The sequence below is a fragment of the Bufo bufo genome, chromosome 5 (assembly GCF_905171765.1).
Source record: "Bufo bufo chromosome 5, aBufBuf1.1, whole genome shotgun sequence".
In the NCBI taxonomy this organism is placed as follows: Eukaryota; Metazoa; Chordata; class Amphibia; order Anura; family Bufonidae; genus Bufo; species Bufo bufo.
In genome coordinates, this window is record NC_053393.1 from 381,327,201 (window position 1) to 381,345,445 (window position 18,245).

Here is an 18,245-nt window from a genome sequence, read left to right on the forward strand (position 1 = left end):
AGGAATTCAAGAGGGGCCTGGATGTATTTCTGGAGCGTAATAATATTACAGGCTATGGCTACTAGAGAGGGGTCGTTGATCCAGGGAGTTATTCTGATTGCCTGAATGGGAAGGAATTTTTCCCCCTAAAATGAGGAAAATTGGCTTCTACCTCACAGTTTTTTTTTTTGCCTTCCTCTGGATCAACTTGCAGGATAACAGGCCGAACTGGATGGAATGATGTATTTTTTTCAGCCTTACAAATGTTACTATACTGTATGTTACTATGGTATGTTACTGTGTAGCAAAGTAATTTTACGCTTTCATGTGCTAAAACCTCTTATTGTTGAAGGTAGGCCGCACGGTGGCTCAGTGGTTAGCACTGGTGCCTTGCAGCACTGGAGTCCTACATTGAAATCCGTCCAAGGACAACATCTGCATGGAGTTTGTATGTTCTCCTCATGTTTACTTGGATTTCCTCCAGGTACTCCAGTTTCCTTCCACACTCCGAAGACATACTGAGAGGAAACCTAGATCCACTGAGGACAGCGAGTGATGAGAATATCTGTAAAGTGCTGTGGAATATGTTGGCGCTATCTAAGTGAAAATGAAGTTGACTGCAGTCCAGTGGGCTGCCATTACCAATTTGACAATGAGTCCCCATGGTCACTGGTAACTGCTTTGCTAATGGTATCACTATAAAATGAAAATAAATTAAATGCCATTGAACTTATACAAAAAACTGCTGAGAAAAGCATCAAATTCAAAATTTTTCTTGAAAAGTTAGACTTTATCTTTTATCTTATTTTTTTTTTTTGCAGTCTATTATTAAATAATACAGAGTTTCTTGTGGATCCGTGTTTTAGATGTCGTGCCATTTATGGGTTGCCCGCCATTTTGTTTCCTTCTTCCCTTTTGATATGGTTCTTCTAATGCAGCCTACATCTCCCACTCTGGGTGTACTCTCATCACACTAAGGCTACATGCACACGACAGATGTTTGCGGTCCGCAAATAGCGGATCCCTGTTCCTGTTTTTATTACATCCACATCCATTCCGTTTGTCCACAAATTTTGTAGGTTGTGTTTCCGTGTGTCTTCAGGTTTTTTTTGCGGTCCGCAAAAAAACCCTGAAGGCTGTAATTCTTATAATTTAATATATACGGGTTTCCCAGCAACCATCCGCAAAAAAAAAAAAATGCGGATGACATACGGATGGCTTCCGTTGGTCATCCGCATTTTTTGCGGACCCTTTGACTTCTAGGGGTCTGCAAACCTTTTTTTGCGGACAAGAATAGGACATGGCATATTTTTTTGTGGACGCGGACAAGAAATGGATGAGTCCACAGCATTTTTAACGGATCCATAGAAATGAATGGGAAACCATCCGATCCGCAAAAAAAACGGATCGGAGGCCACAAAAAAACACTGCCGTGTGCATGTAGCCTAAGGGTAATAGAACTTCTGTCCCTCAAACTGTAGAGCAGTGATGGCTAACCTCCGGCACTCCAGCTGTGGTGAAACTACTACTCCCAGCATGCTCTATTCATTTCTCTTGAGTTCTGAGAACAGCCAAGCAAGTGTGCATCTTGGTTACCTCCCCTCTGTACCCTTACTGCAGACTGCTAGTAATTCATTCATAAATTCTAGTAGAAATAATAAAGGAATGGCACAACATAGAGCCATAAGAATAGATGTTCCAGAATTGTTAGAACGTGGGGAATGCAAGTAGCTATTAAAATAGGCATGTCAGGAGCGGTGAAAGGTCCTCTTTTATACACCTCTATGGAAATGAATGCCAGCAAATGCGGTAGTGTTCCGGGATTTTGGCCAGAAAAAAGTCCAGTCAGGTACCGTACAAGGGAAGGATCGGAAGACATCCTGATGCATACTGAAAGGATTTCCATTCAGAATGCATTAGGACAAAACTGATGCGTTTTTTTCTGGTATTGAGACCCTTTACCGGATTTCAATACCGGAAAAGAATAACGCTAGTGTGAAAGTACCCTAAGGGAAGAGCTCAGTCTCGTAGACTGGGATCACGTTCTGGTAAATAAGGATGCTGACACTAAATGGGGAGTTTTCAAAGAGGTATTACAAGACTCCTGTAGTCAATTTATACCCATAGGTAACAAAATGATCAGGTATAAAAGAAAACCAATGTGGCTAAGGCCTCTTTCACACTTGCGTTGTTGGGATCCGGCATGCACTTCCGTTGCCGGAGGTGCCTGCCGGATCCGGAAAAACGCAAGTGTACTGAAAGCATTTGAAGACGGAACCGTCTTCCAAATGCTTTCAGTGTTACTATGGCACCCAGGACGCTATTAAAGTCCTGGTTGCCATAGTAGGAGCGGGGAGCGGGGGAGCGGTATACTTACAGTCCGTGCGGCTCCCGGGGCGCTCCAGAATGACGTCAGAGCGCCCCATGCGCATGGATGACGTGATCCATGCGATCACGTGATCCATGCGCTTGGGGCGCCCTGACGTCACTCTGGAGCGCCCTGACGTCACTCTGGAGCGCCCGGGGAGCCGCACGGAAGGTAAGTACACTGCTCCCCGCTCCCCACTACACTTTACCATGGCTGCCAGGACTTTAGCGTCCCGGCAGCCATGGTAACCATTCAGAAAAAGCTAAATGTCGGCTCCGGCAATGCGCCGAAACGACGTTTAGCTTAAGGCCGGATCCGGATCAATGCCTTTCAATGGGCATTAATTCCGGATCCGGCCTTGCGGCAAGTGTTCCGGATTTTTGGCCGGAGCAAAAAGCGCAGCATGCTGCGGTATTTTCTCCGGCCAACAAACGTTCCGTACCGGAACTGAAGACATCCTGATGCATCCTGAACGGATTACTCTCCATTCAGAATGCATTAGGATAATCCTGATCAGGATTCTTCCGGCATAGAGCCCCGACGACGGAACTCTATGCCGGAAGACAATAACGCAGGTGTGAAAGAGCCCTAAAAGGATGTATTGAACATAATAAGACAAAACCAAAGAGCATTGAAAACATTGACGGCTAAGGGTACTTTCACACTAGCGTCCTAGGGGCTCAATACCGGAAAAGAACTGATCAGTTTTATCCTAATGCATTCTGAATGGAGAGCAATCCGTTCAGGATGCATCAGGATGTCTTCAGTTCAGTCTTTTTGCCTTTTCAGGAAGGAGATAATACAGCAGCATGCTGCGGTTTTATCTCCGTCCAAAGTTCTAGAACACTTGCCGGAATGCTGGATCCGGCATTTTTTACCATTGCCCCGAGTGTTCCGGCAAAACTGATCCGGCATTGCGGTCTGCTCATGCTCAGACCGCAAAAAATGTGAAAAAAATAAATGCTGGATCCATTTTTTTCGGATGACACCGGAGAGACGGATCCGGCATTACAATGTATTTGTCATACGGATCAGGATCCTGATCCGTCTGACAAATGCCATCATTATCCATACGTTTTGACGCATCCGGCAGGCAGTTCCGGCGACAGAACTGCCTGCCGGAATCCTCTGCCGCAAGTGTGAAAGTACCCTAACAAAGAGCTTGACAGGAAATGTAATATGAAATAAAGTTGGCTAAATTAATCACAGAAAAACAAATTGAAGACGACATTAAAACAAATCCCAAAAACTTTTATAAATATACAAATACCAAAAAGAAAAAATGTCATGATACTGGTCCTCTAAAAGATAACCGTGGGAATATAATTGTAGAGGACAAAGGGAAGGCAGAGATATTAAACTGTTACTGGTCATCTGTGTTCACCATTGAGCTGCCAGTGCCTGATATCATTCAGGAGGGCAGTAATCAAGATTATCCATTAAATATCACTATATTAACAGAAGAAGATGTACAGCTATGTTTGAGCAATTTAAATATTAAAAGAACCCCTGGCCAAGATGGCATACATCCATGGGTACTGAGGGAATTGAGCTCAGTAACTAAATAGACCATGTATCTCATCTTCTTAGAGTCACTTGTAATAGGGTCACTACCACAGAACTGGAGGATCGATGATGAGGTACCAATATTTAAAGGAATCTGTCCGCTCCACCCCCCCCCCCCCCCACCCCCCCACCCAAACTACAGTAAGCAGTGTATAGTGTAAGTGGTGCTTACACTAGTCAGATTATGTAATTTTTATCTTCATACATTGCATTCTGATGCTGTGTTCTGACAAACCAACAGTAAAATGCATTGGGGGGGACTCTCTTGAGTCTTCTCCATTTTCCAGGGAACATGGGAGTCCTCTCAATGCATTTTACTGCTGGTTTGTTGGAGCAAATGCAAGTGAGTATGAAGATAGAAATGACATAACCGAACTCGGTGCCACTTACACTATACACTGCTTGCTCTAGTATGGGGAGTATTTCAGTGCTGACAGATTCCTTATAAGAAAGGTAAAAAGGTAGAAACATGTAAATAACGACCAGTAAGCTTGACACATGTGGTATGTAAAACATTTGTGGATATTCTAAGAGATGAGCTAAAGTATATAGAGTTGAATAAATGAATAACTGATAACCAGCATGGATTCATGCAAAACAGGTCATGCCTAACCAACATGCTTGGTTCTATGAGAAGGTAAGTGTATATTGGTCATACGGCACATATGATATACCTGGGTTTTACAAAACCATTTATTACAGTGCCACACAAGAGCCTTTGCTGAAGCTACAAATCCAGTTGTAGTAAATGGCACATACTCAAAATGGGCTAAAGTCAGCAGCAGGGTACCCCAAGGATCTGTGTTAAGGCCAGGGCCGATCCTAGGGTCACAGGCGCCTGGGTGCAGAAATATTTCTGGTGCCCCCACATGGGCGTGGTTATCTTACTAACTCCTCCCCTTTACAATGTTTCTATGGCAACAACTTCAGCCCCACGAATCGGCGGCTCGGCTGCTCGGCTTAAAAAAAAAAAAAAGTCAAAAAAAAAAAAGTCCCGGCGGCTCGCTCGGCCAGGGCCGGACTGGGGATAAAAACCAGCCCTGGAAAAAGTTGCACACCAGCCCCACAGCATTGCGTCATTATTTACTTGTTTATAATAGGAGAAAGCATTCATTTTAAAACACGTGTGTAAACACGAATATGAACTTTGCCCCACGATAGCTCTTTTGTAGAACCCCCATAAAAACTTACAGTTACTTGACTTGGCCCTTGGGGATCTCGGACGCCACTTCAACACTTTGGCCGGGGGCTTGGCGGAGCTGATGTTGTGCTTTAACCTAATGAGAAAGATTTCATAATAAGGATTTGGAGAAAGGGCAGAGGGATAGCAGAGCAGGGAGAGGCTGGTGCTGCTACTAGGGGGTCATACCATGGGGGAGTAATAAAGCCCACCATAATGCCCCCCCAGTAGTAATAATTCTCCTTATAATATGCAAAACATTTGTAATGCCCCCAGTTGAGCTAATGTTCCCATAATGTGCCAATATAAAATACCCCTTCTCAGTGCCCCCGTAGATGACCCCCATAGTGCCCCCCCCTTCCCCATAGTACCCACCATAATGTGTCCCAGTATAAAATGCCCCTATACAGAGCCCCCATATAAAATATCTTCTTTTTTAGCCTCAGTAGATGCCCCTATAGTGCCCCCCAATAATCTGCAGTAAGATGTGCCCCCATAGATGCCCCCAATCATGTGCCAGTAATAAGAGCCCCCCCACCATCATGTGCCAGTAGCCAGAGCCCCCCCATATCATGTCAGTAGCCAGAGCCCCCCCATATCATGTGTCAGTAGCCAGAGCCCCCCATATCATGTGCCAGTAGCCAGAGTGCCCCCAATCATGTGCCAGAAATAAGAGCCCCCCCACCATCATGTGCCAGTAGCCAGAGCCCCCCATATCATATGCCAGTAGCCAGAGCCCCCCCATATCATGTGCCAGTAGCCCCCCTTATCATGTGCCAGCCCAGTAGTCCCCCCTTATCATGTGCCAGCCCAGTAGTCCCCCCTTATCATGTGCCAGCCCAGTAGCCCCCCTTATCATGTGCCAGCCCAGCCCAGTAGTCCCCCCTTATGTGCCAGCCCAGTAGCCCCCCTTATCATGTGCCAGCCCAGTAGCCCCCCTTATCATGTGCCAGCCCAGTATTGTACCTATATAAAAAAAATAAAAAAAATAATACACTTATACTTACCTCCAGCAATGCGATGCGATGCAGGCCGCCTCTTCCGTCTGTGTCCCTCGCTATACGGCTCAGGCGACGCGATGACGTCATCGCGCCGCCTGCACCGGCCTCTGATAGGCTGCCAGCACTAAGCCGGCAGCCTATCAGAGGAACAGGAGGGGACACACCTCTCCCTCCTCTGCCGCAGCACAGGCATCTGTATTGCCGTCCTGAGGACGGCAATACAGATGACTATGGAGATGAGCGCTTCCGCAATGGAGGCGCTCATCTCCTGCTCTGCCCTGCCGCCGGCCGCGGCCGCCCCCACTTGTCACCAGGGCCGCGGCCTTGCGGCACTCAGGCTTGCCGGCCCACCGGGAAATTTCCCGCTATCCCGGCAGGCCAGTCCGGCCCTGCGCTCGGCGCCTTTCGGGTGACAGCGCTGGGGTGCAGGGCACCCACTGCACCCCGTGTAGGATCGGCCCTGGTTAAGGCTGTATTAGACAGTCCAATTCTGCCGGTGTTTGTCAGGAAGGAAGCATTTCTTCCCAGCAATCGCCTGCTCGCTAATGGAGGAGACCTCTGCTATTACATGTAGCTATCTCCTCCTCAGTATAGGGAGCAGCGATTTTTATTCCCTATACTGAATTGTTTGCCGGCAGCAGGTCGTGATTAGACATCACAATCTGTTGCCTGCAAACGATAATTTTAAAACCTGTCTAAAGATTTGGATTGCCTGATGATTGGACGTTTGTTCATTCATTGGGTAATCGGCGGCAGTATTACACTGCCAGATGATCGCTAACGAGCGTTACTACGAATGCTCTTTAACGATCTGGCAGACAATATGCCCGTGTAATACAGGCTTTAGGCCCTGATCTCTTTAATCTATTTCTCAATGATCTTTTGGATGGGATTAAGAGTACAGTGTCAGATTTTGCTGATGACATAAAACTGTGTAGGATACTCATTGCATTTATCACGTAGACAAAGTTAATACACAACACTTACTAATGTATTGTGATTGTCCATATTGCCTCCTTTGCTGGCCTGATTGATTTTTCCATCACACTATACACTGCTTGTTTCCAGGGGTTCCGATCACCCTGCAATCCATCAGTGGTGGCTGTGCTTGCACGCTATAGGAAAAAGCGCTGGCCGAAACCGCTGGACCTTTCACATGTCTTATTGAGGAGAGGATTCTTTCTGGCCACTCTGCCATAAAGCCCAGATTGGTGGAATGCTGCAGTGATGGCTGACGTTCGGGAAGTGTCTCCCATCTGCACACAGGATCTTTGGAGTTTAGCTATAGTGCCCATTGTTTTCTTGGTTGCCTCACTTACCAAGGTCTTTTCCCTTGATTACTTAGTTTGGTGGGGCAGCCAGCTCTAGGAAGAGTCCTGGTTGTTCCAAACTTCTTCCATTTAAGAATTATGGAGGGCGCTATGCTTTTGGGCCCTTTCAGTGCAGCAGAAATTTTTTTGTACCCATGTTTAGATCTGTGTCTCCACACAATCCTGTTTGTGGGCTCTACAGGCAGTTCTTTCTTCTCATGGCTTGTTTTGCTCTTATATGCACTGTCAGCTTTGAGACCTTATATTAACAGGGATGTCTCTTTCCAACCCGTGTCCAATCAACTGAATCTACCACATGTGGATTCCAATCAAAGTGTAGAAACATCTCAGAGATGATCAAGGGAAATAAGAGGCCCCTATTATGTCACACTACACCCGGAAGAGAAGACTGCTGATTATCGCTGATGCCGGCAGTCTTCTCTTCCGGGTGTAGTTTGATGTAATCGGCGCAGGCGAATTGAGGAAGGAGCTGGCAAGCGCGCGTCCTTCACTCAGTACGCCTGCACCGACTGAGGAACGTTACGGCGCAGGCGCGGGAATTCAGCAGCAGACGGGGCCAACGGGAGGAGGAGAGCGCTTGTTGGCCCTGTCTATCAAGAGGAGATAGGGCGTGTCTAGACGCGGCAGATGCGGCGGCTACCAGCAAGTACATGCCCAACTTGCTGGTAGTGAAGAAATTTGCATATGATAAAAGTATGATTTTTACAAGAAATAAGCCACAGACAAAGGTAGGACATGTATGATTGCACTCAGCTGACATTAGCAAATAGCTAATGTCGGCTAATGAAAAATGCACAATGGGGGATGACAGAAGCCCTTTAAGTGTCATAGCAAAGGGTCTGCATACTTACGCCCATGTGAACGTTTCGTTTTTTCTCTTTAACAAATTTGCAAACATTTCTAAAATTCTCTCTTCACTTTCTCATTGTGTTATTCAGTGCAGATTGATCCATTTGAATTGTTTTCATTTTAGCAGAAGGCAGCAACTTAACAAAATGTGAAAAAGTAAAAGGGTCTGAAGACCTTTCAAATGCATTGGTATGTAAATACGGTTTTAACATACATAGTAGGTTGTGTTGGGCAGCAACATTGCTTGGTTACCATCCTCACACAAAACAAAGCCTTCCCCGGGAGTCAAGGGTTATGTTATCTACAGTCTATAGGTTGCAGTGTAACCGCCATAATACACATGAAGAAACCAGTACAACTACAAAGTCTCATCTGATATTGACTGATGTCCACATCTAATCAAAGCCTTTCTTAGTAATAATGTGAGATACCTATTTGTATATGAACACTGCGGAAATTGTATTTATTTCATTGCTCTACTTATCTTGTTCATTGGATATGAGTTTTCTAACAAGTATCAATGCCTTTCCTGGCTTTTGATGTTGAGCTCAAACTTTTTGAGTCCATCAGGTGCAGAGTGTATATACAGATTTGGCCCTAGTGCACCATATAATTTTAAACTAGTTATGTAACTACGTACAAAGAAGTGGCTTGGACACTGGTTTGTTTTATGGGGCGAATGATACGCCATATATGAAATTTGCAGGGGAGATATTGAAACATGCTAACATGATGACACTAGCATGCTGTAAAAGAGCTGGTGCGACAGCTGTACTGCAAGCAGCTATCTGGCAGGCTGTCCTGGCCAAAAACCAACTGCCGGAGTTCACCGGATCTGGCCTTGCCGCATACTGCTGTTAACCGGTGGACCCTATTGACTATAATGGGATCTGCCGGGGATTAAGCTGGTTTCCAGCAGAATGACGGGTTTCGGCTGGACAAAACCCGTTGCATGCAACGATTTCTGTCTAGCCGAAAACCGGCACATATGCCAGAAAGCCACCGGATCTCCACCGGATCTCATTATAGTCAATACGTATACCGCAGAAGTGAATGTAGCCTTACCATACTGTGATAGCACAACATAGAGCCTTGAACGGCAGAAGGCGCCTATCTGTGCCATAAAAGGAAGATAAAAAGAGAAACTTTTTATCAGGGACTTTCACCTCTCCTGACATGTCTGTTTTAGTAACTTTTTGCAATAACAATTCTCGTGTTATAACTCTATGCTGCTAGAAGTTTATGTATAAACTGCACAGTCTCGCACTGTCCAAAGGTGCTGCCAAACTGCGTAGGGACATGTCCCCTTTAACAGGGACAATGGTAGCGCCATGTATTTACTTTCCAGATGGAATAAAAGAGGAATGGCAAAATGTAGAGCTATAAGAAAAGATGTTCAAAAATGATTATTTTATGAGGAATGTAAGAACTAAAAGAGACACGTCAGGAGTGGTGACAACTTCAAGTCCCCTGTAAAGAATGGCAGGAGTATATCTCCCACATGATTATAACCACCACCCACATCAAATATGTATGAATGAACGCTTGGAGGCTAGAAGTGATATGGGAGAGCAATCTGTCCCTAAAAATAAGAGCAACCGTATAGCGTTCATACATAAATTCCATCCTTTCAATTATCATTTTGATAATATCATACGCAAGCACTGGCATAGTCTATGAAAATCATATCCAACAGTGGAGGAATTAAAAAATCCACCCCTTATCTGCAACAAGTGGAGTCCAAATTTAAGGGATCAACTAGTACCTGCAGACATAGGGAGTATGAAAGGGGGGACAGATACAGAAAACTCTTACACATCAGAAATTTGGAACATTCCCCTGCAATGCTCAAATGTACTAAAGGGACAGATTTTTTTTTTTACCATCCGCGCACTGGAAAACCTTATAAAATCAAGGGTTATTATACCTGTGATACTGCAAACGTGATTTATCCTATAAAATGCCCTTGTGGCTTGTTGTATATAGGGGACACCATGCAGACAGTTAAAGATTGCATTAGTAAAAATAATCTTTTATTACTTATACCTTTTTATTTTCATGGCTGTAAACATTCTATTGCACAATTGAAATATCAGATATAATAGAGCAGGTTCATCAGCCAAGAAGCGGGGGAGATATGAAAAAGTTGTTACTCAGGAGAGAGGCATTTTGGATCAATACATTGGATACCCTACAGCCTCTAGGGGTTTGAATAGGGGTTATGAAGTCATGTGTTTTTAATAGTTTTTTAATGTAGAGTGTATTTTCTTACAGACCGCAATACCACGTTGATAGTTTGCAGGACTTTTGTTTCCTTTGCGATAAATATGGATTAAAGTAAGATGAAACATTCTGACGATTTACCTATGTCATTTCCTGTTTGTTTAATGAATTGATGATGTCATGATCAGGTGATTTGGATTTGTATCTATAAAATGTCATTTAGTATCATGCAGTTGAGAAAGGCTGGACGGGCCGAAACGCGTCCTGTAACTTTGTAACTTTTTGAAGATGAAATAAAGAATATAACGTATTGGAAGCAAGAACGTCTGCTGGGATTATATGTTGGACCATAAAAGTTTTCAAGGTCTCCACTTTTTTATTGCTCCACTGCATTTTAAACAAAGATTCTAGTCTTCTTCTAATGTCCGTAGGTTAGCGAGAATAGAGAAATCCTTTAAAAATGTAATGAAAAGAATTGGAGATGAGTGAAGCAGGAGACCCACATTGTTTTCTCTAGGTTAGTAAGGAGAAGGGGCAGAGGGAGTGGAGTCGAACATGACTACAGGCCCATTCTTCACAGCTTCTGTGAGCAATAACCATGGAGACGCATACAGTGCATAGATCTGTATAGGGAATGTACACACAGGACCTTTCGGCCAGACCCCCCAAGTCGCTGGACTTGTGAAGCGAAGCATACTTGCCTGCTTTCTGGTGCTGGGTTCTGGCTCCTTCGTGTCCTGCATGTATGGCTTGACCCAGTGATATGACGCATGGGTGGCATGTCACCGCGGTGGCCAGTCATTGGCTTCAGCGGGCATGTGATCCCCATGAAACGGGAATTTATGAACAGGGACCAGAGAGTGGCGATGGTGACGGGAGACTGATGAAGCCAGCAGCAAGAAGCAGGTAAGTACGCTTTCCTCCACAGGTCTGGTGACATGGGGGAGGGGGTGGTATTCGAAAAGTTGCTTTACTTTTTTTTCCCATAAGATGTAATAGAGAAAATGGGTGCAAAGGTGCCATTTAAATGATTTTCCCACACCTGTCTTTTATGGATAGGCCATAAAATACTGGTCAGGGCTAGATGTTGGTTCCCACCTGATCATGAGAAGAGATTTGTCACTCTCCATTAAGGGGTGTTCTCCAGGATTGAACAATTGATGACCTAGAATAGAACGACAGGGGTCCTACACCAAACACCTCCACTGATCAGCAGTACCTCCAGTGGCAGAAGTACACAGCTCCGTCCATTGGGTAGTGGACGGAAAAAGGTTACTGCTGAACTGCTCCCAGTCACTTCAATGAGAGCAGTGCTGCATTAACCAGCTCCATTCACTACACAATGGATGGAGCTGTGTAGTTCTGTACCACAGTTACTCCCCAGAAGCTGATTGGTGGGAGTGCAGGGTGTGGACCCCCTTGCTGATCTGATATTGATGACCTGTCCTAGGAATAGGTCATCAATTGTTAAATCCTTGAGAAACCTTTTAATGGAGAGTGACAATTCTTCTCTCATGATCAGGTGGGTCTCAACATTTTGCCCTGATCACTAGTTCATGGTCCATCCAGTGGAGACGTTCTACAATGCCTACTTCCAGCACTACTCACGAACAGCTGACTGGCAGAGGTGCCAGGTGCCTCTGCCAAGCATACAGGTGTTGTGAACAGAAAGAGGGGAAAAAAAGCTGGTATCAGACACCTCTGGCAGAAACTCCAAAACTGAAGTTCCACCCAAGATATAATCTTCTAGTCCTATGTTTCTCAGGGTGTGTTCTACAGAACCCTCAAAGTTCTGCCACTGGATCTCAAGAGTCCATGGCACCAGTTTTATCTTACAGCCAAGAGTTCCTCCCAACAGAAATGGGGTTCACTTTGCCAACAGGAGAAACTATTCCTGATTCCTATAACCATCAAAATATGGAGTTGGTCTCCCTTTGAAGCTAAAACAGTTTCCACTCTTCTGGGAAGGCTTTCTACAAGGCTTGGAGTTTTAGCCCATTCATCCAAAAGGTGAGGTCAGACATAAATGTTGGGTAAATGACCTGGCTCTCCATTCTAATTCATTCCAAAGGTGCTCGGTAGGGTTGAGGTCAGGGCTCTGTTCGGGCCAGTCAAGTGTTTTCTCACCTAAACTCACCCAACCATGCATTTATGGACATTGCTTTGTGCACTTGGGCACAGTCATGCTGGAACAGAATTGGACCTTCTCCAAATGGTTGGAAACATATGGTTGTCCAAAAAATCTTGGAATGTTGAAGTATTAAGATTTCCTTTCACTGAAAATTAGGGGCCTAGACCAACCCCTGAAAAACAATTCCATAGCATTATCCCACCTCCACTAAACATTACAGTTGGCACAATGCAGTCAGGCAGGTAACGTTCTCCTGGCATTCACCAAGCCAAGACTCCTCCACCATACTGCCAGATAGAGAAGTGTGATTCATCACTCCACAAAAGACGTTTCCACTGCTCGAGTCCAGTGGCAGTGTGCTTTACACCACTCCATCCAACACTTGGCATTGTACTTGGTGATATGAGGCTTGCATACAGCTGCTCAGCCATGGAAACCATGCCATGAAGCATTAGGTGACCGCGCTCTGTACCTTTATGTGGTCTGCCACTTCATGGCTGAGTTGCTAAGGCTAGTTTCACACTAGCGGCAGGGGAGTCCGGCAGGCTGTTCCGGCGGGTGAACAGTCTGTCGGATCCGTCCTGTCGCTAGTTCACGTGTGCCCCCGGACTGCTGCTCCGTCCCCATTGATTATAATGGGGGCAGAGTTCTAGCGGCAGCGCATGGCGAGAGGCAGCTGGACTAAAAGTACTGCATGTCGTACTTTTAGTCCGGCTGCCTCTCGCTGTGCGTTGCCGCCGGAACTCCGCCCCCATTATAGACAATGGGGATGGAGCGGCAGTCAGGGGGCACACGTGAACTAGCGGCAGGACGGATCCGACAGGCTGTTCACCCGCCGGAACAGCCTGCCGGACTCCCCTACCGCTCATCTGAAAATACCCTAAGTTGCCTAAATTCTTCCAATTTGCAATAATACCACTCATAGTTGATGGTGGAATATTTAGGAGGGAAGAAATTGTACAAACGAATCTGTTGTAATGGTGGCATCCTATCACAGGGCCACTCTGGATTTCAGTGAGCTCTTTAACCCATTCTTCACAAATGTCTGTAAAGGCAGACAGCATGGCTAGGTGCTGGATTTTATACACCTATGGCAATGGGACTGAATGGAACACCTTAATTCAATAATTAAGAGGTGTGTACCAATACTTTTGTCCATAAAGTGTATCTTGCTACTTGTTCTATGTCTCATACAGTCGGTGATCTACTAGAGTGTTTCTTGTGGCTGTATTGCTGCTCTGTGGAGGTTGACTGTAACATAAGGGTACCGCAGTAAGTTCAGGAACAGTTTTAGGGTTCCCTTTGCTTAAATGTGTTCTTATAGACTAGAACTGGGGTTCTCCAACACCCTAACCCCTATGTTAGGGTGTTTGATGACCACAGTTCTAGTCTATAAAAACACATTTAACGTTGGAAATCTTGACGGCTCATAAACATTCAGGTCCTTTCCGCTCCCTGCTGTATAGGAAGGCACATAGACAATACTCCTATAGAAAGCAGCTCCATTAATCAGCCCAGTGACTGAGGTGTATTATCTGTGCAGCATTGTGTTCTTGGCAATGTTTTTAGGTCATCCCGCTGGATTCAGTTTCTCCTCATACAATTCACAGAATGAGGCATTCCCCGCACCTCTCCTCAGCCCACCACGCTCCCCTCCCCTTGTACAGCCCCACTCCATATACTCATGGAGATCAGACCAGCAAGTGTCCAGCCTGGTCTTATGTTCTCCTGACAGGTCATACTGGTTCACCTCATCCATGGATATCTACACTGGTCTAGACAATGGTGGAGGTGGGCACAGCCCTGAGGATCATAGGGACATCTATTCCTCTAGAAGCCAATGACCATTCATGGTGGGGTGTAGAGGTTATTAGAGATACAGCGGTCATTTACAGTGCATTGCCTATATCCAATGACCATGCGATTCCCTGGATCATCCCATGGTGGGTGTGCAGTCCTGGTGGCATCACTTCTTATAGGGATCTGTGATCTCATCCTATGTGGATGGCAGGGTAAAGTGTACCACAATGTGTCCAGAGGAGAGCCAGAGCAGGTGCAGGTTCTTCCATGTGCACTCAGCAGGACCTCAGCTACATATCACTTTGCTTCAAGGCAAGTGTCACAGTAAAGCCCCTTGTAATAGCCTACCCCGCTATAACATGGGCGCTGCACACCCACTACATTCCATCCCCTGGTAAAGTGCACAGTAATGAATGAATGAAGGCATCTCCATGCACTTACCATAGTGAGGGCAGCAGGGCAGGGACAAGCACCAGCACCGGGAACTCCAGCCGATGGGAAGAGCGCTGTCCAGGGTATCCAAAGCGGCGCTGCTGCTGACAGCTCCGGGCTGGAGGACGTCTCCGCTAGACTCCAGGGCAGAGAGGCCGGCCTGTGTCACAATGTGAAGCTCCTGCCGCTGCTGGCTTTGTGACGTAGCCGAGGGGCGTGTCCTCGGCTGCTGTGAGTAGTGGAGAGTACAATGGTGTGGAACCAATAGTGTACAGCAGGGGGCGCATGACGCTGTGGTGGACGCTTGTTGCTGGGTAGTTACACCTGACGCGTGTGTGGCAGTCCCTCACCGACTGGTCGGGATTTAACCATTTCAGGATATGCAGTCTGGCTGTTTTTGTGTATATATATAGAGGGAATGAGAAGTGAAATTCAGAATTTAAAAGGGTACTCTATTGTTATTATGATCTTTAAGAAACATCTCTGCAATAGATCTAAAATAAATAAATCAGGGAGCGCCGCTGTAAATCAAGCAAATGCTGGAGTGCCAGCGGCTGAAGGGCGATCCCTCATGCCCCAAAATACAAAAAATAAAGAAACATTGCGGCACTTCTGGGAATGTGCGTTTATTTACGCAGTATCATGCGACGTTTCATTCCTCTCAGTGGGACTATTCCCAAGCAACCACTGCTTGAGAATAGTCCCACTGAGAGGACTGAAACGTCGCATGATACCGCGTAAATAAACGCACATTCACGGAAAGTGCCGCAGAGTTTCTTTTATTTTTTGCAATAGATCTAGGGATGAGGTGGGGGAGGGGGAGAAAACTAGTGAAGGAGGCGGCCATTTTGATCTGTACTGTGAAGCCTCCTCTCTTCTATGTACAGTAGTAGGTCACTACCACAGTCCCAAAGAACAGGGTCAGTCCCCAAATCCATACAAACGGAGCACTTTAAAGCAGTTTTATTAGGTTTTTGTCAGACCATTCATGGTGGCTGGTAGGGCTTGAACCGTCTATTAAAACAGGTTCTCTGTGGTTAATCCGTATCTGCTTTGTGTGGAAAAAGTAGTTTGTTCATATATGTTAATAAGCTGTTTGGAGCACTGAGGGCGGGCCCTTTTGCGAGCAGGGTTGTCACTCGTCCAGAAATTTCTGGACAGTCTGTAAAAATAGACGACTTCCTAACTGTGTCCGTGAAAAAAAATAGATGTGTCCGTGATATTTTTGAGGCTGGTTGTACTTGACTAGATTAGATTTCGGTGGTAAGTATGGTTATTTTACAGCTCAGTAAATGCTGGCAATGGGATCCCATCAGTATAATGAGCTATAGACATGGATTACTTGTCTTCATCATTCATTATGGTTTTCCAATTTATCTGTAAAAAAAAATGTTGGCTGTCTGTGATTTTGGGATAAGTTGTCAAGAAAAAATGAAAAATTCTGTTTGGCAACCCTGGATGCGAGTTTACGGGCCAAGAAAGAGCAGGATTCAAATGCCTGGTCCAGTCAATCACCTAAGGAAAGAAGGAGCTCCATGGACCCAGGGAGGTACAGATAATGCACCGAGGTGCTGAGACCCGCCCTCAGTGCTCCAAACAGCTCATTAACATATATTAACAAACTAGTTTTACTGGTTGCAGTAACTGATTAGCATAACTAAGGTACTGTATCAATACACTATTCAAGCCCTACTCGTCACCATGAATGGTCTGCTGCCTCCATTCATATTTCCAACATGTAGAAGTCACAGTTTTACCCCATAGGGATGAATATAAAATAGATGTATGAGTATGATGAGGATTTCCATAGGAAATACAGCCAAACATGATTGTCTCACATATTATAAAAGAAATGTGAGTTTGATGAGGGGTTAACAAGGGAAATACAGCCAGACATGATTGGCTCACTTGTTATAGGAGGTACATGGGAGAAGATTACATCAATAGAGTAAAATGGTTGTGCTCGGATCGGCTCATGATGAGAGGGTCCCCTACCTAAGCCTATGCTCCCCCTCCTACCTAGAAGCAGCAGAGTTATGCCGGAACTGCTTATCGAAGGGTAGCCTAAAGGGGGCCACACCAATGATGAGTCCTGAGAAGAAGGGAGGGCTTCTGGGTGGGTCGAAAGCATTCGAACCGACAAGTGGGGGCAGGAGAGCCAGGTTTAAATAATTAAAGCCCCGCCTCCCCTCACACAAACACGGCACTCTTAATTGCCTACCACTTGTGCTCGGATCGGCTCATGATGAGAGGGTCCCCTACCTAAGCCTATACTCCCCCTCCTACCTAGAAGCAGCAGAGTTATGCCGGAACTGCTTATCGAAGGGTAGCCTAAAGGGGCAAAAAGAACCATGCATAGGAGTTTGAAAAGACTTTGATAACAGAAACTACAAAACCAAAACTCGAAAGCCAGTGACATTTCGTATAAAGGATCCGGGATATAGCGCATGGAACACGCGCAACTGCGACGACCCAACCGTTTGATGACATGTACTGGCACCTTATGCATGGACGCCGCAGCTGCCGCGCCCATGCGGAAGGAATGTCCTGTGCTCCAGAGAGGACCGACCCCTGAACCTGTCAACTAAACATAGAAACATAGAAACATAGAAACATAGAATGTGTCGGCAGATAAGAACCATTTGGCCCATCTAGTCTGCCCAATATACTGAATACTATGGATAGCCCCCGGCCCTATCTTATATAAAGGATGGCCTTATGCCTATCCCATGCATGCTTAAACCCCTTCACTGTATTTGCAGCTACCACTTCTGCAGGAAGGCTATTCCATGCATCCACTACTCTCTCAGTAAAGTAATACTTCCTTATATTACTTTTAAACCTTTGCCCCTCTAATTTAAAACTGTGTCCTCTTGTGGTAGTTTTTCTTCTTTTAAATATGCTCTCTTCCTTTACCGAGTTGATTCCCTTTATGTATTTAAAAGTTTCTATCATATCCCCTCTGTCTCTTCTTTCTTCCAAGCTATACATATTAAGGTCCTTTAACCTTTCCTGGTAAGTTTTATTCTGCAATCCATGTACTAGTTTAGTAGCTCTTCTCTGAACTCTCTCTAGAGTATCTATATCCTTCTGGAGATATGGCCTCCAGTACTGCGCACAATACTCCAAGTGAGGTCTCACCAGTGTTCTGTACAGCGGCATAAGCACTTCACTCTTTCTACTGCTTATACCTCTCCCTATACATCCAAGCATTCTGCTGGCATTTCGTGCTGCTCTATTACATTGTCTTCCCACCTTTAAGTCTTCTGAAATAATTACTCCTAAATCCCTTTCCTCAGATACTGAGGTCAGGACTGTGTCAAATATTCTATATTCTGCCCTTGGGTTTTTACGCCCCAGGTGCATTATCTTGCACTTATCCACA

At 45.4% G+C, this 18,245-nt stretch overlaps 1 protein-coding gene across 1 annotated transcript in view; it reads right to left on the reverse strand.

The window, feature by feature from the left end:
• The window catches only part of ELOVL2 (ELOVL fatty acid elongase 2), a 133,803-nt gene extending 118,764 nt beyond the window's left edge, over positions 1 to 15,039 (reverse strand). The window contains exon 1 of the mRNA XM_040433078.1: positions 14,870 to 15,039. Coding sequence (XP_040289012.1) covers positions 14,870 to 14,872 — 3 coding nt within the window. The 5' untranslated portion in view covers positions 14,873 to 15,039. The remainder of the gene's footprint in view (positions 1 to 14,869) is intronic.
• Positions 15,040 to 18,245: the final 3,206 nt, after the last annotated feature.